This window comes from Protomyctophum parallelum (assembly GCF_964188405.1).
Source record: "Protomyctophum parallelum genome assembly, chromosome: 9".
NCBI classification, from domain to species: domain Eukaryota; kingdom Metazoa; phylum Chordata; class Actinopteri; order Myctophiformes; family Myctophidae; genus Protomyctophum; species Protomyctophum parallelum.
In genome coordinates this window covers 47,178,833-47,202,581 of record NC_139706.1, presented here as the reverse complement: position 1 = coordinate 47,202,581, position 23,749 = coordinate 47,178,833, and the positions used below count along the sequence as shown (strand labels likewise).

The 23,749-nt window shown below is 45.6% G+C and overlaps 1 protein-coding gene across 1 annotated transcript in view; it reads left to right on the top strand.

The window, feature by feature from the left end:
* Nucleotides 1–618: 618 nt before the first annotated feature.
* The window catches only part of man2a1 (mannosidase, alpha, class 2A, member 1), a gene marked incomplete at its 5' end in the record, with an annotated part of 57,306 nt that continues 34,175 nt past the window's right edge, over nt 619–23,749 (top strand). The window contains 11 exons of the mRNA XM_083773296.1: nt 619–756; nt 7,185–7,484; nt 14,565–14,712; nt 15,563–15,650; nt 18,110–18,193; nt 18,379–18,506; nt 20,011–20,184; nt 20,742–20,827; nt 21,062–21,162; nt 21,423–21,600; nt 23,332–23,588. Coding sequence (XP_083629422.1) covers nt 619–756; nt 7,185–7,484; nt 14,565–14,712; nt 15,563–15,650; nt 18,110–18,193; nt 18,379–18,506; nt 20,011–20,184; nt 20,742–20,827; nt 21,062–21,162; nt 21,423–21,600; nt 23,332–23,588 — 1,682 coding nt within the window. The remainder of the gene's footprint in view (nt 757–7,184; nt 7,485–14,564; nt 14,713–15,562; nt 15,651–18,109; nt 18,194–18,378; nt 18,507–20,010; nt 20,185–20,741; nt 20,828–21,061; nt 21,163–21,422; nt 21,601–23,331; nt 23,589–23,749) is intronic.

Below are 23,749 nucleotides of genomic sequence, written 5' to 3'. Positions count from 1 at the left end.
TATAAGTTTCTCACACAGCCTGCAGGCTGCTGCTGCTGCAATTAGATCTACACATCATACGGATTGTCTGACAGACACACATCTGGGGACAGTATATATATATATATTATATATATATATAGCGCTTTAGGAGGTTGTTTTGCGGGAACTTTTTACTGCTTGTTATTGTGTTAGTTACATTTCCCACACACGGATCCACCACTGCAACCAGTGAAGTGCTGACTGTACTTACAGTAACAGTACAGTAGACACACTATACAGTGCACTTTTTTTTAAAGCGGATATTTTTAACTTAAATTATAATAAACATGCTGAATGTCTTTAGAAAAAACTAGGTTTTAGACGTGATTTATGCAAAAAATAAATCTCCCATGCTGGCTGTTAGGCTGCAGTTACACGCGTTTAAAAGCAGTTACATCTGTTTTTTCTTTACTCTGAATGTTTTTAACTGCATATTTTTGTAACGGTCATTTTTCGCGTGCATTCCTTCCTTTCACGGACTCACGCTGGCTGCCACCGACTGCATATAGATGAGTATATGCAGTTGTATAACGCGCTGAAGAGACTATAGGGTTGTTTTAGTAGGCCTATTATATTAATTATCATTCTTTATTGAGGATGAAGTTGAGCAGACAGTTCAGTGTGTTCGCCAGCGCTATCTTCTGCGTGGTGGTCTTCTCGCTGTATCTGATGCTGGACCATCTGCAGCTGGACAACAGCAAGACCTCTGCCGGCGAGTCCAGGCTCTTCCACACCGTGAGTGGCTTCTATTATCTATAAACTTTATATTACATTATCAGGGGGGGGGCTCACCATACCATACAAGGACACACGTGTGTGTGTGTGTGTGTGTGTGTGTGTGTGTGTGTGTGTGTGTGTGTGTGTGTGTGTGTGTGTGTGTGTGTGTGTGTGTGTGTGTGTGTGTGTGTGTGTGTGTGTGTGTGATTGATTGAAATATGTATTTAACAGTTTGCAGAATTACAGTACAATTCAAGCACAACTCAAAGACTGTTAACTGTGAGTGGACGACTCATGAATAAAGCATTGCACTTGTTTACAAAAGGGTCCACCTTGTTCAATTCAACCACACTATTATAAATAATGTTGTCATTTTGATAATAATTAACACCCACTTACTGAATGTAAAGTGTCCAGGTTGTACTTATTTTTTACGATTTACTATATGACACTATGGGACAATTAGGAGTCCACTAGTGGTTCTAACATGTTTTATTTGCAAAGACCCTGAGAGTGCTCAAATGGAACCAGATGGACCCGTAAGGCGAGTTACATACCTGTTATGGTCCTTCAGGGCTATCTATCTATTTGTGTGTTTCTGGTATTATTATTGTCTATTAATATTGTCCGTGGCAAAAATGTACATTTGCTGAGAAAAATGTACACCTCAAGCCAACAGATGAGCGATGAGCCCTGTTCATTATACACTCGGGGAGTGCAAAGTGCAACCTTTTTTTTATGCCAATGACTATATTTTACATTATTTGCAATGTGTAGGCCTATATGCATTTCATTAATAATTAATGGTTCCATTTGTACACTCTCAGAGTTACAGACCTGTAAGGGTCCATTTGGTTCCATTTGTACACTCTCAGAGTTACAGACCTGTAAGGGTCCATTTGTACACTCTCAGAGTTACAGACCTGTAAGGGTCCATTTGGTTCCATTCGTACACTCTCAGAGTTACAGACCTGTAAGGGCCCATTTTTGTTCCATTCGTACACTCAGAGTTACAGACCTTTAAGGGTCCATTTGGTTCAATTCGTACACTCAGTTACAGACCTGTAAGGGCCCATTTTGGTTCCATTTGCACACTATACGGTGCTGCGTTGCTGCTTGCCTATCGGGCCTGGCTCTTTAGTCGACTGGTATAACCTTCCATTTGTACAGTACACTCTGAGTTACAGACCCATGAGGGTCTGTAACTGACCCCCTGGAACTCCCTCAAGGACCCCTATAAGGTCTACAGGCTACATGTTGTTGCTTGTCTGTCTGTCTGTGATTAAATGAAGACTAACCTGTCCACCGTTTAGCCGGGGACCCCCTGGTCTCTCCTCCAGGACCCCTAGGTCTGTCTGTCTGTGATTAAATGAAGACTAACCTGTCCACCGTTTAGCCGGGGACCCCCTGGTCTCTCCTCCAGGACCCCTAGGTCTGTCTGTCTGTGATTAAATGAAGACTAACCTGTCCACCGTTTAGCCGGGGACCCCCTGGTCTCTCCTCCAGGACCCCTGCGGTGTTCCCGGATTCCCACCACGTGACATTCTGTTTGTCCAATCTCTCTTTGAATGCGTCATCACTCCAGTTCTGTTTAAACTATCTGTGTGTTTGTGTCAACATAGACTACACACTGTGCAGCCCTGAGTGTTAACTTTCCCCAAGTGAACCCCCCCCCTCTGTGTGTGTGTGTGTGTGTGTGTGTGTGTGTGTGTGTGTGTGTGTGTGTGTGTGTGTGTGTGTGTGTGTGTGTGTGTGTGTGTGTGTGTGTGTGTGTGTGTGTGTGTGTGTGTGTGTGTGTGTGTGTGTGTGTGTGTGTGTGTGTGTGTGTGCAACGTCTCTCTGACGTCACACACGCATCCTTCATACATGCTAACAGCTAACATGCTAACATCCTTCATACATGCTAACAGCTAACATGCTAACATCCTTCATACATGCTAACAGCTAACATGCTAACATCCTTCATACATGCTAACAGCGATGCCACTGAACTAAACCTTGGTATTTGTGTCTTAGCTTTAAACGTGCTCTTTTTGTATGTGTTTTGTCATAGAATAGGAAACTTGCGACCCTGAGACCGACACCTATAGTCTCACTGCTGAGTGGGTTGCCAAGTCCGCTTATTTCCAGCCAAGCTTCGCTTGTCTTTTCACGGCTTTTAGTGCTATCACACTATAACTACCGGAAGGTAGTATAGGTATAGTATAACTACTTGGCAAGTTGGCCAACCTGGCAAGTTGGAAATGCATGCCCCACCCAGACAGATATTATCTCTGTGTCCCTTTTATGCCCAAATATGGAGTCTATATGCAGACGTCAGAATGATGTCAGAACATGGCAGCTTCCATATATGGACACGGGACAGGGGCCCTGTCCAGAGCCCGGGCAGAGGCCTTTTGTGGCGGTTCTGGACAACCGTGCAGGTCCGACCGACTGGACACGCGTGTGTCGAATTTGAAGTCGGTGCGGGGCGAACGGTTCTCGAGTTATACGTGGATTTCAGACGTATATATACGTCGTACAACACACATACAACACGTACACACATTTATAGTTGGTTACTGTATATAAATGATATATGATTATAAGTCCACTTCCTTCTTTTAGTGGGCTTTTACATTGCTGTACGCTATCGGTATATCGGCCCCGAGACCATCTCCCCATGCGGCCCAGTGTCTGTGCACCCGACCCGGGGCCAAAGTGTGATTCTGCCCGTGGTCTCTCTCTGTCTCTCTCTCTCTCTCTCTCTGTCTCTCTCTCTCTCTCTGTCTCTCAAAATCAATCAATATATAAATTGTGCGTGTGCCGTGTGCTTGTCTTCTTCTTCTCTCTCTCTCTCCCTCTCCCTCTCCCTCTCCCTCTCTCTCTCTCTCTCTCTCTCTCTCTCTCTCTCTCTCTCTCTCTCTCTCTCTCTCTCTCTCTCTCTCTCTCTCTCTCTCTCTCTGTGTGTCTATAGTGTGAATTGAGATTCTGCAGCAGTGATGATAGACTATAAAGTTAACAAGTGTCCCTTTCATTGGTTAAAACACTGAACAGTTGTCTCTCTCTCTCTCTCTCTCTCTCTCTCTCTCTCTCTCTCTCTCTCTCTCTCTCTCTCTCTCTCTCTCTCTCTGTCTCTCTGTCTGTCTGTCCACCATTGCATACAAGTTAAGTCAGTCATGTACGGCTGGTTTTTACACGGTCTGCAACTCTGAGCGCCCTATTTATTCATATTTGAACCCACCCTGACAAGCACTTGGAACTGTGTAAGTTGAGGAATTACATTGTACATTTGTAATGGTAAAAAAAAAAAAAGGTAATGGATGTTCGACTTTAGTGTTATGTTGGTTTGTTTAGTGTTGAGTGAGAAAACGATGTCCGACATTAAGCACGTCGTCTGGAGACCCCGCCAGGTCATCTGGGGACCCCGCCAGGTCATCTGGGGACCCCGCCAGGTCATCTGGGGGAAAGGATTATAAACTATACCGTCCTCTCTCAATATCGTGTCATTCCGAAACACACGTGTTGACAACGGAATGTGTAAACAAGAGCCGTGGTGTCACACCAGAAGTGGTCACCTAATGTACCTAATCCGGTGCTGATATGGTTCCCGTTTCGTATTTGAGTAAATGGTGCGCTGTGACTGGCCAGTCGCTGTGATTGACAGCCTACACCTAAACCTAACCCTAACCTTAACCTCAGTAAACTATACCTAAACCTAACCTCAGTAAACTATACCTAAACCTAACCTCAGTAAAACTAACGCAGTGGCTGGGGCGTGTTTCCAAGAACCCGAATGCGAAACGGATACCATATTAGCTAATCCGGTACATTACAATCATTATGCTTGCAGCAGCCTTGCATGTCTCCATTAGCCTCGGAAACCCAGACGTTTTTATTTCCAGATGTCTCCATTGACAGGGCTCATTCATTCAGGAAACGGCGCAAATTGATTTATTTTTTACTTTTGTTGCAACGCTGTTACTGTTTTTGGTAACTATAGGTAACGGATTACTGTAATTGCAAACTAACTCGTCAAGGTTACTCCGTTACCCAAAAAAGTATTTTATTCTATAACGGCGTTATTTATTATTTATTATTATTTATTTATTAACAATGGTGACAACCAGTGTCCATGACATCACAGGCATGAAATACCAAAATATCTAAACTTTACCCCCCAGGAAAGCTTTTCCTGTCTCCCAAACATCATTAAAATTAGATCTGGTTTCAAAAGGGGTGAGGTGGCCCCTTTAACAATTCCATACTCTAGTCTACTTGGACAAAACTATAAATTGTATTAATTACAAAATCGTAACGGCTCCAGTCAGTGATTGGGTTTAATCCATTCTGAACGGGAACCCCTTTTGGTGTTTTATTTGTTATACTAATTGAAAAATAGCAGATCTACAAGCTCATAAAAAACTTTGAATATATTCTTTCAGAGCAAACGTTTTAACTCTGATCTTTGCTTCTGGGAGCTATAGGTCCCTGGAACAACATATTTTCAGATGGGGGTCGGCAGCCAATTACATAATATCTTTGGGGGTCCTTGACATGAAAATGTTTGAGAACGACTGACATTTTGAAGCATGAGGTTTCTCAGAAAACTGAACTGTCAGGTTTTAGAAGGCATTTGTAGAATCGTCCTCGGGTCTAAATGGGGTTAAAATGCTGTTTGACCTTCATACCAGAGGTTTGACCTTCATACCAGAGGTTTGACCTTCATACCAGAGGCTAAATACCTAATCTATGAATACGACAATGACTCGGTTCAATGTGTTGATGGTACAGTCATTCATGCTTTAGGCATATTGGAGCACAAGCTAAATGCGTCATTAGGCTCTAAGTGATCACATGCTGGTTAATAATCAGCCAATGCATTGACCGCGCGCACGCACGCACGCAGCCACGCACGCAGCCACGCACGTGCGCGCGCGCACACGCACACACACACACACACACACACACACACGTCACACACACACACACACGATCTCTGTGCATTTTTCAACATTGTTGCATTTTATTTATGTACCCCAAATTGACGACGACATGTACATAATTGAGAAATATTACAGTACATGTCTTGTTATTGTCATGCAGCTGTTTTTACACCGATGTAATGGAAATGATTCAAACAATTATGCAAACATTAATTGCAATTATCTCAAATATAATGATTGTGACAGAGCAATAGTGTTTTTATTTGCGTCCTATGTTGGCTGCTGATGGTGTGAAATGTTTAGCTTTATTGTATAAAGTCAACAGTGGTGGAACGTATATGTGCCGAATACTGTACTTAAGTAACATTTTTAAGTACTTTATTTGAGTATTTCCAACTCTACAACAAAAACCTTTACTCCACTACCATTATTTGTGACTCTGTAGATTTGGATTACAATGACAAAATACCCACTTCAGCCCTTATGTACTGTACATACCAGCCATTTGAAAAGAGCCCATCTATAAGATGAGAATCCATCGCCATTCCAAAGGCGGAAATAGCAAGGAACACGATCTCCTGTTTTTACTTCCCGTACCTGCGTGACATGGGCGGAGCCTAAGGGGCGGAGGCGAGAACTGTTCGCCCCCACCAGCTTCAAGGCAGTGCCCCCCCCTAGTTAATGCTTAAAACGCCTAAAGGGGTTCCCGTCCTGAATGGGTCCTGAATGCTGCAGTCAGAACAGCAGCATCACTCCCAATCTTCCGCCGTAGTCTGAAAACCCACCTTTTCAGACTCCATCATGGCCCATAGCACTTACCCTACCCCCTTAGATAGCATTTCTGTAGACTTGGATAGCATCTGATACAGACTTATAGCATGTTATGTAGACAGCACTATAATTGCATTGTATGTAGTCATAGCACGTCATAGTACATATATATGTATAGCATAGTATAGTATATTATGTATAGTCTCATAATATAGATATTCCACTGTTACTTTCTTAGCTTACGCATGTTTCATGATAAATGCTTTTTATGTGATGTATTCCCATGCTTTTTTGTTCTTGCTTAATGTAAATCGCTCTGCATTAAGAGCGTCTGCTAAATGCCTAAATTGTAAATTGTAAAATGAGAAATATGTGAATATATTATTATAAACGTGAAATTAATTAAATTAACCTTGGGTCGGTCTGTCTGTCTGTCTGTCTGTCTGTCTGTCTGTCTGTCTGTCTGTCTGTCTGTCTGTCTGTCTGTCTGTCTGTCTGTCTGTCTGTCTGTCTGTCTGTCTGTCTGTCTGTCTGTCTGTCTGTCTGTCTGTCTGTCTGTCTGTCTGTCTGTCTGTCTGTCTGTCTGTCTGTCTGTCTGTCTGTCTGTCTGTCTGTCTGTCTGTCTGTCTGTCTGTCTGTCTGTCTGTCTGTCTGTCTGTCTGTCTGTCTGTCTGTCTGTCTGTCTGTCTGTCTGTCTGTCTGTCTGTCTGTCTGTCTGTCTGTCTGTCTGTCTGTCTGTCCGCCGTGCAGGGCCAGCTGTCTCTGCTGCAGGACAAGATCGACCGCTTGGAGCGCCTCCTGGCGGAGAACAACCACATCATCTCCAACATCCGAGACTCTGTGGTCAGCCTGAAGAGAGCTCACGGAGGAGGGGGGGGAGGAGGAGGAGGAGGAGGAGGAGGAGGAGGAGGAGGAGGGGGCCTTGTTGTCTTCCAAAACAAGAGTCACCCCCCCCTCGCACTGCCCCCCGCTCCCACGGTCCTGCCCGTCGACGCCGAGGACTGCAAATTTGCGGCGAGAGACGCGCAGAAGCCGTCCGACGGAGTACAGGTGAGGCTCGGTGTTTTGGACTTTGTTGTAGCGGACCCTTGGCTGGACAATAAGGAGTACAGGTGAGGCTCGTGGTTTGGACTTCGTTGTAGCGGAGGACCCTTGGCTGGACAATAAGGGTAACAGAGTACAGGTGAGGCTCGGTGGTCGGACCCTTGGCTGGACAATAAGGAGTACAGGTGAGGCCCGGTGGTCGGACCCCTGGCTGGACAATAAGGAGGACAGGTGAGGCTGGACAATAAGGAGTACAGGTGAGGCCCGGTGGTCTGACCCTTGGCTGGACAATAAGGAGGACAGGTGAGGCTGGACAATAAGGAGTACAGGTGAGGCTCGGTGGTCTGACCCTTGGCTGGACAATAAGGAGTACAGGTGAGGCTCGGTGGTCTGACCTTCGTTGTAGAGGACCCTTGGCTGGACAATAAGGAGTACAGGTGAGGCTCGTGGTTTGGACTTCGTTGTAGCGGAGGACCCTTGGCTGGACAATAAGGGTAACAGAGTACAGGTGAGGCTCGGTGGTCGGACCCTTGGCTGGACAATAAGGAGTACAGGTGAGGCCCGGTGGTCGGACCCCTGGCTGGACAATAAGGAGGACAGGTGAGGCTGGACAATAAGGAGTACAGGTGAGGCCCGGTGGTCTGACCCTTGGCTGGACAATAAGGAGGACAGGTGAGGCTGGACAATAAGGAGTACAGGTGAGGCTCGGTGGTCTGACCCTTGGCTGGACAATAAGGAGTACAGGTGAGGCCCGGTGGTCTGACCCTTGGCTGGACAATAAGGAGTACAGGTGAGGCTGGGTGGTCTGACCCTTGGCTGGACAATAAGGAGTACAGGTGAGGCTGGGTGGTCTGACCCTTGGCTGGACAATAAGGAGTACAGGTGAGGCTGGGTGGTCTGACCCTTGGCTGGACAATAAGGAGTACAGGTGAGGCCCGGTGGTCTGCCCCCTGGCTGGACAATAAGGAGGACAGGTGAGGCCCGGTGGTCTGCCCCCTGGCTGGACAATAAGGAGTACAGGTGAGGCTGGACAATAAGGAGTACAGGTGAGGCCCGGTGGTCTGCCCCCTGGCTGGACAATAAGGAGGACAGGTGAGGCTGGACAATAAGGAGTACAGGTGAGGCTCGGTGGTCTGACCCTTGGCTGGACAATAAGGAGGACAGGTGAGGCTGGACAATAAGGAGTACAGGTGAGGCCCGGTGGTCTGACCCTTGGCTGGACAATAAGGAGGACAGGTGAGGCTGGACAATAAGGAGTACAGGTGAGGCTCGGTGGTCTGACCCTTGGCTGGACAATAAGGAGTACAGGTGAGGCTCGGTGGTCTGACCTTCGTTGTAGAGGACCCTTGGCTGGACAATAAGGAGTACAGGTGAGGCTCGTGGTTTGGACTTCGTTGTAGCGGAGGACCCTTGGCTGGACAATAAGGGTAACAGAGTACAGGTGAGGCTCGGTGGTCGGACCCTTGGCTGGACAATAAGGAGTACAGGTGAGGCCCGGTGGTCGGACCCCTGGCTGGACAATAAGGAGGACAGGTGAGGCTGGACAATAAGGAGTACAGGTGAGGCCCGGTGGTCTGACCCTTGGCTGGACAATAAGGAGGACAGGTGAGGCTGGACAATAAGGAGTACAGGTGAGGCTCGGTGGTCTGACCCTTGGCTGGACAATAAGGAGTACAGGTGAGGCCCGGTGGTCTGACCCTTGGCTGGACAATAAGGAGTACAGGTGAGGCTGGGTGGTCTGACCCTTGGCTGGACAATAAGGAGTACAGGTGAGGCTGGGTGGTCTGACCCTTGGCTGGACAATAAGGAGTACAGGTGAGGCTGGGTGGTCTGACCCTTGGCTGGACAATAAGGAGTACAGGTGAGGCCCGGTGGTCTGCCCCCTGGCTGGACAATAAGGAGGACAGGTGAGGCCCGGTGGTCTGCCCCCTGGCTGGACAATAAGGAGTACAGGTGAGGCTGGACAATAAGGAGTACAGGTGAGGCCCGGTGGTCTGCCCCCTGGCTGGACAATAAGGAGGACAGGTGAGGCTGGACAATAAGGAGTACAGGTGAGGCTCGGTGGTCTGACCCTTGGCTGGACAATAAGGAGGACAGGTGAGGCCCGGTGGTCTGACCCTTGGCTGGACAATAAGGAGGACAGGTGAGGCCCGGTGGTCTGACCCCTGGCTGGACAATAAGGAGGACAGGTGAGGCTGGGTGGTCTGACCCCTGGCTGGACAATAAGGAGTACAGGTGAGGCCCGGTGGTCTGACCCTTGGCTGGACAATAAGGAGGACAGGTGAGGCTGGGTGGTCTGACCCTTGGCTGGACAATAAGGAGGACAGGTGAGGCTGGGTGGTCTGACCCTTGGCTGGACAATAAGGGTAAAGCCGACTGATGATTTTGGCCGACACTTTCTTCCAAAATTCACCGTAGAAACTGAAAAAGATACAAATATATACATAACATAAGTCAATCAATAAACCCATAAACGTATACACACACAGCATGTATGCATATAGACCAAAACAGCATAAATGTTCACATGAACCCATAATCAAAGTAGCTATATCACCGTTTACTCATTACTGTAATTACTGTATTACTGTAACATAGCTCAAAACCCCCGTTATATCATGACAAATAAATCCCCCTCAACTATAGAGCGTATAGTATTTAATTAAAGACCTTTTTAAGCGTCGTACAAAGCCAACTCGAGTCGTGACAAATCACGACAACAAACACAATATTCTTGGACCAAACAAATAATTACAAAGAAGAAAAACAAGAAAAGAAGTGTTGTAACCCTGCCGCTTTCTTCTTCTTTCTAATTATTTGTTTGTTGTCATGATTTCTCACAACTCGAGTTGGCTTTGTACGAGGCTTAAAAAGGTCTTTTAAATAAATACTTTTTGAAATGTCTATGAGGAAAATGAACGGGGAATCATTTCCTGGGCGGCAGGACTGCGACGCTCTATAAGAGCATTTCTTTTACCTCCAGGAAACATAAGCAGTGAAAATACTAGATGACAAAATAAAAGGATTAACCTTGTTGTTCGTTCCCCTTCCAGCCAGGTGCTAATAAAGTGGCATGTTGCATAGCAGTTTGTTCCGGGGCTTGTTTGTCCATCCGTCCTTTCCTTTCCTTAAAGGACCTATAAAACTCAACTTATTCAATTTAGTTTGTGTTTTTGGGGCTCCCATATGTGTTTTCTATCCCCACAAATAACCAATTTTGAACAATCAGTCTTTCATATCATGTGGGTGCTTTAATGGAAATTGCTCTCAGGAACAGCTCAACTGATTTTGTCCTCATCGTGATGTCATCAATGTCACCCTACTTTGTATAATTCCTCCTCCTCTTCAGTTTTCCGTTTCAAATTCGCATTTCCACTTTGTTTACAATGTCCGCCATTGTTGATTTTCCAAGCTGGCATGGAATGGAAACAAGCCTGCTTTTATCTAGCATCAGTATTATAATAACTAAAGTATTAAATAATCTGCATATCAGCACCCCCACCACCTCAGGACATTGTTGTACTGCAGCTAAAACTGCTTTCAAAGTCCAAAAGAAATGACAAGGACTGGTTATATCAGAGTGGTGATTGAGGCTCAAAACATTAGAAATAACTTTGAGGGACATTAAATATTAAAAGCAGTTTTAAAATGCATGTTATTTGCGCTTTAACAAACAAAACCCTTCAAATAAAAGCCCTGGAGAACTGACTTTTGGGCAGGAACCCCTTTCAAAATGAAAAGCCTCAAAGAAAACGCATGTCGACCATGGAAACATCCCTGTGGGTCCGTTCTCCACCGAACTCCACCACCTCTCTCCCCCTCTCCGTCTGCTAAAAACAGAGAACTCCACCACCTCTCCCCTCTCCGTCTGCTAAAAACAGTGAACTCCACCACCTCTCTCCCTCTCGTGCCAAGTCACAGGCGATAATCTATGAAGTAACAACACCGTGCACCTTTCAAAAGGCACATGGCTGCAGGTCGTCTCTGTGTGTCAAACACACCCGGGTGTCGCGTTACGCACACGACAAAACGATGCCTATACTTCACTTCTGGAACAATGCTCGTTTATAATCCGTTCCTATGACTACAATATACCTCCTCCGGTGCGTCAGGAGATTATGTTTGGAGTCCTTTTTCTTTTCACTGACTCGATAACGCCAGCGATTGTATAGCCAACCTGCGTGCGCACGGCCCACTTAGTAGGCCTTAAATGGATCCCTGGCTAATATAAAAAATAAAAACTCCTTGAATATTCTATTTCCTTCATAAATAAATAATCTTTCTTTCACTCAATAGGAATGGTCACAATGGTCTAGCCCTATGGAATGTACTGTATGGAATGCATATGCTAATAAGACAGAAATTGCATATTGGTTGCAAAAAGCCAGTTGTCAGACAACCACTAGTCAGACACCCACTAGTCGCTCACAGCGCAACGCGATGTGAGCTTGTAGATCGGCTATTTTCAGCATGCAAGTTTTAGTCGACTAAATCAACTGTAGATTCAGTCGAATAAAATCTTATGATATTTAGTCGATTAAACTGGACCAGCTCGGTGGCCTTGTGGTCAGAGTGTCCGCCCTGAGACTGGGAGGTCTGGGTTCAATCCCCGGCCCGGGTCATACCAAAGACCCTAAAAACCCATGAGTGCCTCCCTGCTTGGCACTCAGCATCAAGGGTTGGATTGGGGGGTCAGTCCCTGCTTGGCACTCAGCATCAAGGGTTGGATTGGGGGGTCAGTCCCTGCTTGGCACTCAGCATCAAGGGTTGGATTGGGGGGTCAGTCCCTGCTTGGCACTCAGCATCAAGGGTTGGATTGGGGGTAAATCCCTGCTTGGCACACTCAGCATCAAGGGTTGGATTGGGGGGTAAGTCCCTGCGACATACTAGCGTCATCGTCATGTCCAGGGGGTGTACTTGTACACCAAGCTGCCTCACGCTACAGAAACAGGAGATAGGCTCCTGCCCTGTGGGCCCCATGGCTCTACAAGGCTACTTACTTACTTACTTACTAAAAACTGGACTAACACTAAAACATTCCAGGTGACTATTGAAGAGACTATATATGACTGCCAAAAACAACACTGCTTTGTGTCCTTCCAGGCGATGGACGTGTTGTATGACTTGTCGTGTCTTTGTGTCCTTCCAGGTGATGGGACGTGTATAATGTAGTATTATTACGATGAAAAAAAGCTGAACAGGACGTCGTGATGTGGGAATGAAGTTTCGGTTTATATAAGAAAAAGAGTGGTACAGGAATAGTGCCGAAAATATGAATCCTTATGGTATTATTTCTCATACGGGTTTTCTCTCGGCTACTGACTACTAGTCTTCACATGGATCACAACACCGGCGCTATAGTTACAAAGCATCATGGGAAATGCAGTTTTGTTAAACGCTTAGATATTAATACAAATACAAATAGCAAATTCTAAATGAAATCAATATATACTATAAATAAATCAATTGTTTTTTACCTCAATCAAGTCCTTTTTAAAGGAGCATTCAGTGATTTGGAAAAAAAACCCGGTCCGCCCCGGTAACAAGATGTGCACATACACGCACTACAGTGGGGGGGGGGGGGGGGGGGGGGGGCACGCGACAGGCCAACAGCACACACACCAAGGCCCGCCCCCGCTTGATCATGATTGGCGGAAGGCCCCTCTCTATCCTGATTGGGTGAAGGCTGGGCCACCTAGCCAAAAACGAAACCTACGTATTTTTTTACCCCCAGGGGTTAACTGGGGACAGGGAGGAACTCCTTATATGGTCAACACACTCTATAGTAGGGAGGATTATCACAACAAAACAACAAAATAAGTGATATTCGAATTAAGTGAAAACACTGAATATACCTTTTAAAGGACCACTTCACCATTTTTCAACCTATCTTCATATACTAGGTCCTCACTAATAATCACGATAAAATGTCACGATTCTTTTCTACTCAGTCCGTGTCTCATAGGAGGGCTGTGGGCAGTTTAGAAACCGTCTTCCAGTGACATCATCATTAGGCAGATTATTTTTTGAACAAGATTTTTTTTACAAAAATGTTTAGATTTTCATTATCGTGAGAACGATGGCTTCCATTTTCGCATTGCAACTTTTCAGGACTAGAAAGCCTGCAGTTTCTATTAGCTTGTATTCCCCATCGATGATGTCACTGGAAGACGGTTTCTGAACTGCCCACAGCCCTCCTATGAGACACAGACAGAGTAGAAAAATGTTTAGCCATTTTTTCATGATTATTAGTGAGGACCTATTATATGAAGATAGGTTGAAAAGTGGTGAAGTGGTCCTTTAAACTGTAAATAGTAATAATATAAAATAAACAGCTTTCAACCATTATGCAACGAAATGTCACAAAATATTAACTATGTAACCCAAATTAACCCATTTTGCGGCGGGAACCCCTTTTGGTGTTAGCATTACGTTATGCTTTAGCTATTGAAAAATAGCAGATCTACAAGCTCATAGCGCGCCACCGAGTGGCGCGATATGAGCTTGTAGATCTGCTATTTTTAGAAAAATCGAAGAACGACTGACATAGAAACATAGCTTTTTCAGAAAACTGTCAGGATGTATAGAAGACATCTTTTAAATCTGATCTCAGGTCAGAATGGGTTAAGTTACAACAGTGTATGACTTGTCGTGTCTGTGTGTCCTTCCAGGCGATGGGACCTGTTGTATGACTTGTGGTGTCTGTGTGTCCTTCCAGGCGATGGGACCTGTATGACTTGTGGTGTCTGTGTGTCCTTCCAGGCGATGGGACCTGTATGACTTGTGGTGTCTCTGTGTGTCCTTCCAGGCGATGGGACCTGTATGACTTGTGGTGTCTGTGTGTCCTTCCAGGTGATGGGACCTGTATGACTTGTGGTGTCTCTGTGTGTCCTTCCAGGCGATGGGACCTGTTGTATGACTTGTGGTGTCTCTGTGTGTCCTTCCAGGCGATGGGACCTGTATGACTTGTGGTGTCTCTGTGTGTCCTTCCAGGTGATGGGACCTGTATGACTTGTGGTGTCTGTGTGTCCTTCCAGGTGATGGGACCTGTTGTATGACTTGAGGTGTCTCTGTGTGTCCTTCCAGGTGATGGACGTCTATGACCTGCTGAGTTTCGACAACCCAGACGGCGGCGTGTGGAAGCAGGGCTTTGACATCAGTTACCGTGACGACGAGTGGGACGAGCAGCGCCCCCTGGAGGTCTATGTGGTCCCTCACTCTCACAACGACCCTGGTATGCAAATGAGCTCATTGGTATTATAATATACGCATAACAATGCAAATGAGCTCATGAATTATTAACTATTATTTTACTCACTCTTTTTGCTTGATACTGATTGGTCAATCGCTGAATTCAGCGGTGTTATTTCTTGATATAACAGACCACATATTGAAGGGTGTGTGTGTGTGTGTGTGTGTGTGTGTGTGTGTGTGTGTGTGTGTGTGTGTGTGTGTGTGTGTGTGTGTGTGTGTGTGTGTGTGTGTGTGTGTGTGTGTGTGTGACATCTTGCAATGGGTCTGGTCCACAAGATTCGATACACCACCAAGATACCCATGTACCTGTCTAGATACTTCCTTAATGTAAACGAAGTCCACACCCACAACACCAGAGGGAGTGCAACAAACCATGTACAACCCAGATTCGGCACAAACAAGGGACTAAATTATTTTCGCTCCTATGCCACCAAAATGTGGAACGCCCTACCAACAGTCATTAAGACATGTGAATCCCTTGACTCCTTCAAAACCGCTCTCAAAGGGCACCTACGGACGGCTGCAATTCAAAACTGGCCTCTGTAAAATCTGAATCCCCCCCCCCCTTTTCCCTCACTGTATGTATCTTTTCCCTTTTTTGCTTCCTATATGATGAATTCCTGTTCTGTTCTTTAGCTACATAGAAATGTCTATTTGTATGTCTCTAAATGTTTTGATGAATTGAACAATGTGGACCCTGTTGTAAACAAGTGTAATGCTTAATTGGGTCGTCCACTCACAGTTAACAGTCTTTGTATTGAGTTTGTGCTTAAAATGTACTGTAAATTCTACAAACTGTTAATAAATATTTAAATCAATCAATCAAACAGGCTGGTTGAAGACCTTTGATGACTACTACAGGGACCAGACACAACACATTCTAAACAACATGGTGGTCAAACTCAGTGAGGACAGCAGGTGAGGCGGGCTTGTAGATCTGCTATTTTCAATATTTTGTGGTACTTTTGGTCCCACACATAATACTGTAGCACAGGGGGTCTTCAACAGGGACCCCTAGGGGGTCCTCAGAATACTGTCAGAGGAGAGCCGTAGCCTAGGCTATTTAGTACTCGTGTGTGTGTGTGTGTGTGTGTGTGTGTGTGTGTGTGTGTGTGTGTGTGTGTGTGTGTGTGTGTGTGTGTGTGTGTGTGTGTGTGTGTGTGTGAGTGTGTGTGTGTGTGTGAGTGTGAGTGTGAGTGTGTGTGTGTGTACAGCTGTGCTGCACAATAATTAGGAGAGAGAGAGGACGAGAGTTTATAGGCGCGGAGCGAGAGAGATATAATGTAAAACACGTTGTTTCAAAGTCTTTATAGTTTTGACCAGATTTTAGTGTGCTTGTGTGTGTGTGTGTGTGTGTGGGGGGGGGGGTTATTGTCACGTCACTATAGAGCAGACAGCAGCATGCTGCTGAAGCAAGTCCAGTCTGGGTGAAATTCACATCGGGAAAATTAATATAACGGCGCGTGAGCCCGCCCGGCCCACGGCCCGTTGGGCAGTGACAAAGTCGGCCGGGCCACGTCGGTACCCGACGGGCTTGCAGGTCTCTTTACTTCAAAACCTCAAAGAGAAAACAGCCTTTCATCCCGAACAATTCTGTGCAATTCTGTGCAAACTGACATCTGAATTTGATCGTAGATTTGTTGAAGTACAACGCATGACTAGTCAAGTAGCTGCTTTTGTATCAAACCCTTCAGATATTGAAATGGAGATTATTGGATTAGTAAGTGACTGTCACCTGCAGGTCAGAGCTAAAGAGAAGGAATTTTGGTCTCTTGTGAGCAGAGAGAAGTATCCGCTGATTGCGTCGTGTGCACTCAAGCTGCATGCCTACTTTGGTTCCACGTACTTATGTGAAATGGCCTCTTAGTCTTCACAAATGAAAATAATAAAATCCAAGTTTAGAACTCGTATGACTGACTCACATCTTAATGACACCCTCAGACTGGCAATCACTAAATATGAACCAGATTTCAAAACGCTTGCAGATGAAGTGCAGTCACAGCAGTCTCATTAAAGGTGGGCTGACCCTGAGAGTATGTCACCATATCTGTGCAAATATATATGGTCATGTTATGCCTATGTCAACTCAACAAAGACATTTATTTGTATTTTGTCCTAATATTTTTTTATTTCTAATACATTTGTCTTAATATTATTTGACATTGATAATATAACTTACTACAAGTATTTATTCTAATTTAAGTCTAATTTAGTCTTTGTGTGGATGTGTGCACATGCATTGAGCCTGTCAGAAATAGCAAAAAAAACAAGTGTTTTTTCTAACACGTTTTAGTGGTAGATCTTGGCTTACAATTGGGAATAAAATGGGCTCTTGGGCTTGAAAAGGTTGGCTGTAAACTGTCTCTCCAAAGTGCTGGTTTCAGCTGCTCAACCTGTTCAAACAACCCCCAAAGCTTTGCAGGCACCCCAGGGTGTCATCGATATGTATGAACGCAGATGGCAGACGGCCCCCTCAAGTTTAACCCATTCTGACTGATTTTGGTGTCGGCATCATGTTGTGCTTTAGCTATTGAAAAATAGCAGATCTACAAGCTCATATCGCGCCACCGAGTGGCGCGATACGAGCTTGTAGGTCTGCTATTTTTGAAAAAAATCGAAGAACGACTGACATTTTTAGAATCTGATCTCAGGTCAGAATGGGTTCGTCAGACCAGCGTGTGTCCCTGTGGAAACCTCGTATGAATCTGATCTCAGGTCAGAATGGGTTAATATTGCTTTAGTGACAATAAGCCACTCCCGACCTACTCATGGAAGCGTCATAGACTTGTTTGACGGAACTTGTTTCACAGTGCTGTGTAAAATAAATGTTATTTTTGTAAACAGTAACGTTTCTATTTATATGTTGGACTCATGAGGCAGTGGCAGTAGCCGGTACAATGGCCGGATGGGATGGGAAAGCCTCTAAATGGAACCCGATTGGCGGAAATAGGCGATCTGACGTGAGCTTGTAGATCTATAGGCTATATTTTCGGCGAAGGTTTGCCTCGGAATACAGATGCTATAATATAGGGTTCAAGTGGTGAGAGGAAAAACAATAAAAATAAAAATAAAGAACACAAAAGATTTGGAGGCTCCCGTGTAGTAACTCTGAGGACCCTCTTCTAGGACCCCCTGTTGAAGGCTGAATGCTTTAACCCATTCTGACCTGAGATCAGATTCTAAAAATGTCAGTCGTCCTTCGATTTTTCAAAAATAGCGGACCTACAAGCTCGTAGCGCGCCACTCGGTGGCGCGCTATGAGCTTGTAGATCTGCTATTTTTCAATAGCTAAAGCGTAACATAATGCTAACACCAAAAGGGGGTTCCCGCCCCAAAATGGGTTTGAATTAAAGTCCTGTTATTGTTTGTGTGTGTAGGAGGAAGATGATCTGGTCAGAGATCAGTTACTTCTCCAAGTGGTGGACCACCATCGATGACCAGAAGAGAGATGCGGTGAAAAGGTCTGTCTGTCTTGTTTGTGACATGACATGTTTGTCTGTCTGTCTAAGACCTGTCTGTCTTTTCACAATCAATACTTGTATGTAAGTGTATATAATGTTATAGCATTGTGTGTGTGTGTGCGTGTGCGTGTGCGTGTGCGTGTGCGTGTGCGTGTGCGTGTGTGTGTGCGCGCGTGCGTGTACAGTCTTCTCCGTAGCGGTCAGTTGGAGATGGCTACAGGAGGCTGGGTGATGCCAGATGAAGCCAACTCTCATTACTACGCTCTCATTGACCAGCTGATTGAAGGACACCAGTGGCTGGAGACACACCTGGGTGAGTGACGACCTTCAGCACACACACACACGCACACACATGCACACACACGCACACACACACAAACACACGCACACACAGCACTAGCGGTTTGCTTGATTGTCCCCATGGTTTCTACAGAAACAGTACCGGCATTTTGCCGACGAGAACGAAAACTCTTTATCTAAATCATCAACCGTCCAATTCTAAGAAAAGATCCTGTGTTAGACGGCCCATGGCGGTCCCGTCGCTGGTCGCGTTAGATTTAATCATACCTCGATCCGTTGTTGTCGATCAGCCCTAGAGTGTTTTGGCTACGCTATGATTTAATGGATTAAATAAACCCCCGGGTAATCGGAGTGTTAATGTTTGTGTTGCCACACATTTACGTCATATTTGAGGCACATAATGACATTCTCCTTTCATTGTCAACGGCAAATATGAGACGTGAGGGGACTAAAGCTGTTCAAATAGCCAATCTGCAAGCTCACAACGTGTCAATGAATGTCGATGATAGCTTTCAAATCTCCATCCATCAAACTGGTAGGCAGGTTTCTAAACTTGTCCACACAGTAGGGGTCCCCAGCATGTAGAAACTGATGTTATAAATGTTGAGTAGGGGTCCCCAGCATGTAGAAACTGATGTTATAAATGTTGAGTATGGGTCCCCAGCATGTAGAAACTGATGTTATAAATGTTGAGTAGGGGTCCCCAGCATGTAGAAACTGATGTTATAAATGTTGAGTAGGGGTCCCCAGCATGTAGAAACTGATGTTATAAATGTTGAGTAGGGGTCCCCAGCATGTAGAAACTGCCAGATGCTAACTTGCATAATGTTGAGCAATTTTCATAATTGGCATGTGTGACCATATACCATTAACAACCTATAGAAGGCAAAATATTCAACATTTCATCATGCTTTATTTGGCATGTGAGGTGTCAAACTAGGGGGTTTTCATGATGCTGAATCCATTCCAGGCGTTAGTTTTGCCCAAAAGAAGAATGGCCATAGCCACTTATGTAACATAATGCAAGTTAGCATCCCGTAGTTTCTACATGCTGGGGACCCATACTCAACATTTCTAACATAAAACCTTGGTGTACTCGACATGTCCGGGTTCACAATGGGGCTCTATCATAGAGTATATATGAATAGAGAAGGCACCCAGAGGAAACACTGAGGCCAAATGGACATAGTGGCCGAATGAAGGTATTGCAGCCTGGCCCCAAACACACGAACGCGCTGGTCCGTTGACTATCATTGTGCACGTTCACGACGGACGCACGGCACGCTCGTGCGCGTTCAACGGCAGCGCGTTCATGTGTTTGGGGCCACTCACTATTGCAATTCATCCCAGAATGCACTCTGTTCCTACCCCGGAAGGAGGAGTGAAATCGCCTCATGCGCTTTTGAGCAACTTAATGCAAGTGGATGGAAGGAGAACTCGGGTGTCATCTCTATTCATATATACTCTAATGGCTCTATGGTCTAAAATACTACGGATGTCTTTGTGTGCGCACACAGGAGTCAAACCCACAACAGGCTGGGCAGTGGACCCCTTCGGCCACTCCCCCTCCATGGCATACTTCCTGAAGAAGGCGGGGCTTAGCAACATGCTGATCCAGAGAGTGCACTACTCCATCAAGAAGCACTTTGCCGAGCAGAAGACCCTGGAGTTCTACTGGAGACAGAGCTGGGGTACGTGGTGGCGCCCCCCAGTGGTCGGAGGAGGCGGGGCCGTGCAGAGAGCGTTAGATATAGGCAGGGGCTGAGATCCCGTAAGAGGGCACTTTTTTGACAAAAATAGCAGATCTACAAGCTCTCAACGCGACACGTTGAGAACTTGTAGATAAAGGAAGCAAAAAGGGAAAAGATACATATACAGTGAGGGGAAAAGGGGGGGGGGGATTCAGATTTTACGCGGGCCAGTTTCGAATTGCAGCCGTCTGTAGGTGCCCTTTGAGAGCGGTTTTGAAGGAGTCAAGGGATTCACATGTCTTAATGACTGTTGGTAGGGCGTTCCACATTTTGGTGGCATAGTAGCGAAAATAATTTAGTCCCTTGTTTGTGCCGAATCTGGGCTGCACATGGTTTGTTGCACTCCCTCTGGTGTTGTGGGTGTGGACTTCGTTTACATTAAGGAAGTATTTAGACAGGTACATGGGTATCTTGGTGGTGTATCTGTCTTGTCCATGCTGAAATGTGGACGTAAAGTAAAATGTAATGTCTGTCTGTCTGTCTGTCCCATTCCACAGATCCGTCCTCTGGGACGGACATCCTGTGTCACATGATGCCCTTCTACAGCTACGACGTCCCTCACACCTGTGGACCCGACCCCAAGGTCTGTCTGTGTCTGTGTCTGTGTGTGTCTGTGTCTGTGTCTGTGTCTGTCTGTCTGTCTGTGCATCTTATATGTCTGATGAGGGAGAGTGATCGATCAGAAAGACAGAGAGAGAGGAGAGTGAGGCCATCATTGATTCCGACCGCTGTGCCCATATATTGGCACGCCCCATAGCCTCTATGTATGGCATGGGCTATAGGGTATTGTAATAATAATAATTATAATCGTCCACAGATCTGCTGTCAGTTTGACTTCAAGCGACTTCCTGGGGGGCGGATCAGTTGCCCGTGGAGAGTCCCTCCTCAGCCAATCACAGACGCCAATGTCAAGGAGAGGTAGGTCACACTTTATACAATCCTCGGAAACCCATCGGCCAATTCCTTTTGATTTGCAGACAGACGGGCAAATAAACAGAGACGGACGGACCGACATGTGACGCGTTGTAAGCTTGCAGATCTGCTATTTTATGTATGCACACAATTACGATTACGACAACATAATTGCCATTATCTCAAATAGCTGTGATCAGATGATGGTTACGTCATAGTTGTGACAACGAGTTCCCCCGATGACGTGACTTCCCTCTGCCCGTCAGAGTCCACCTGCTGCTGGATCAGTACCGCAAGAAGTCCAAGCTGTTCCGCTCCAGCGTGGTGATGGCTCCGCTGGGAGACGACTTCCGCTACAGCGAGTCCGCCGAGTGGGACCAGCAGTTCAATAACTACCAGAAGCTGTTCGACTACATGAACTCCCATCCTGAGCTGCATGTCAAAGTACGGGAACATCCTCCGTGTGTGTGTGTGTGTGTGTGTGTGTGTGTGTGTGTGTGTGTGTGTGTGTGTGTGTGTGTGTGTGTGTGTGTGTGTGTGTGTGTGTGTGTGTGTGTGTGTGTGTGTGTGTGTGTGTGTGTGTGTGTGTCCGTGTGTGTGTGTGTGACTGTGTGTGTGTGTGTGTGTGTGTGTGTGACTGTGTGTGTGTGTGTACATTGTTGTTATTGTGGCAGAGTTAACCCATTTTGACCTGAGATCAGATTAAAAAAATGTCTTCTACATCCTGACACTTTTCTGAAAAAGCTATGTTTCTATGTCAGTCGTTCTTCGATTTTTTCAAAAATAGCAGACCTACAAGCTCGTAGCGCGCCACTCGGTGGCGCGCTATGAGCTTGTAGATCTGCTATTTTTAAATAGCTAAATCATAACATGACGCTAACACCAAAAGGGGTCCCCGCCCGGAATGGGTTAAAACAAACACAAGGTTACACAATCCGTCTAGGTTTGGGTACAAAGGCCACTAAAGGCCTGCTGACAGATGTACAAACATGTTGTGACCTCTGAACTGCAGGGCCTGGCCACGATTGGTCCACTATGCCACTGGTTCCTAAAGTAGGGTCCAGGGACCCCCCCCCAGGGCCCTTTGTGAGGGGTTACATGGGGTCAGGTCAGGTTCAGGTACCAAATGGACCCTATACAAAGGTGTCAAAGGGAATCAAATGGACTCTTATGGAAACATTGTTTTATTTAAAAAAAATTAGAGATATGTTTACAATTATGAAAAGATTCAGGCTATAGAGCGTCGCAGTCCCGCCCCCCCTCGAGAGACCCGGAAAATAAATCCCTGTTAATGTTCCTCATAGACTTTTCAGAAAGTATTTATTTAAAGACGTTTACGCCGCGGACAAAGACAACTCTTGTCGTGACAAATCATGACAACAAACAAAAAACTTTGGGCCAAACAAAGAATTAGAAAGTAGAAAAAAAACGGCAGGTTATACAACACTTTTGTTGTTGTTTTTCTTCTTTATAATTATTTGTTTGGTCCAAAATATTGTGTGTGCTGTCATGATTTGTCACGACAGAGAGTTGGCTTCGTACGACGCTGAAAAGGTCTTTAAATAAATACGTTTTGAAATGTCTATGAGGAAAAATGCATTTGGGATTCATTTCCTGGGCCAGGAGTTGTTTATGTTTATGTTTATGTTTATGTTTATTAAAGGATCCCCATTAGAGACACATGAAAGAGCCTCTAGTCTTCCTGGGGTCCTAAATAACACAAATACAATACAGATGTAAAAGAAGTAAAATAAGTAAAAATTCACATTAAAACAGGAAAAACTAAATTAAAAATACAAAAACAAATTCACATGATAAAAACTATTAATAAACTCAAATACTCAAATCAGTTATATACTTGACAAATTGGCAAGGTATCGTTTGACATTTCTTTTGAAAGTAGTTTTGTTATTTATTGTCGATAAGATGTTTTTGGGCAGAGCATTCCAGAGAATTATTGCCCTCGTTTTTGTCATGAAAGGGGGCGGGACTGCGACGCTCCATATATGTTACGTTTAGCATGATTTATACGTTAGTTGTGTGTCAGTGATGTCACTGAACTGAACATAGCTTTTCTAAAACTGCCACTATTCGGCTGAACGAGTTTCGGTGGCCGAATATTGGCTGCATCCATCCCTACAGATTTAATTCTGTGTGTTGTGTCGTTGGCTTTAGGCCCAGTTCGGAACCATCTCGGACTACTTTGCTGCGTTGAGGCGACAGGCAGCGGGGGCGGGGTCCTCATCGCGGCCTGCGGGCAGTCCCAGCGCTGCCCCCGGTGGCGGTGGTGGTGGTGATGGCGGGATTGAGCTGCCGGTGGTGAGCGGGGACTTCTTCACCTACGCTGACCGGGACGACCACTACTGGAGCGGATACTTCACCTCCAGACCCTTCTACAAGAGACTGGACCGGATTCTGGAGGCACACCTGAGGTCAGTTAGGGGGATGTAGATCTGTTTGACAGACCTGAGGTCAGTTAAGGGGGATGTAGATCTGTTTGACACACCTGAGGTCAGTGAGGGGGATGTAGATCTGTTTGACAGACCTGAGGTCAGTGAGGGGCGGTGTAGATCTGTTTGACAGACCTGAGGTC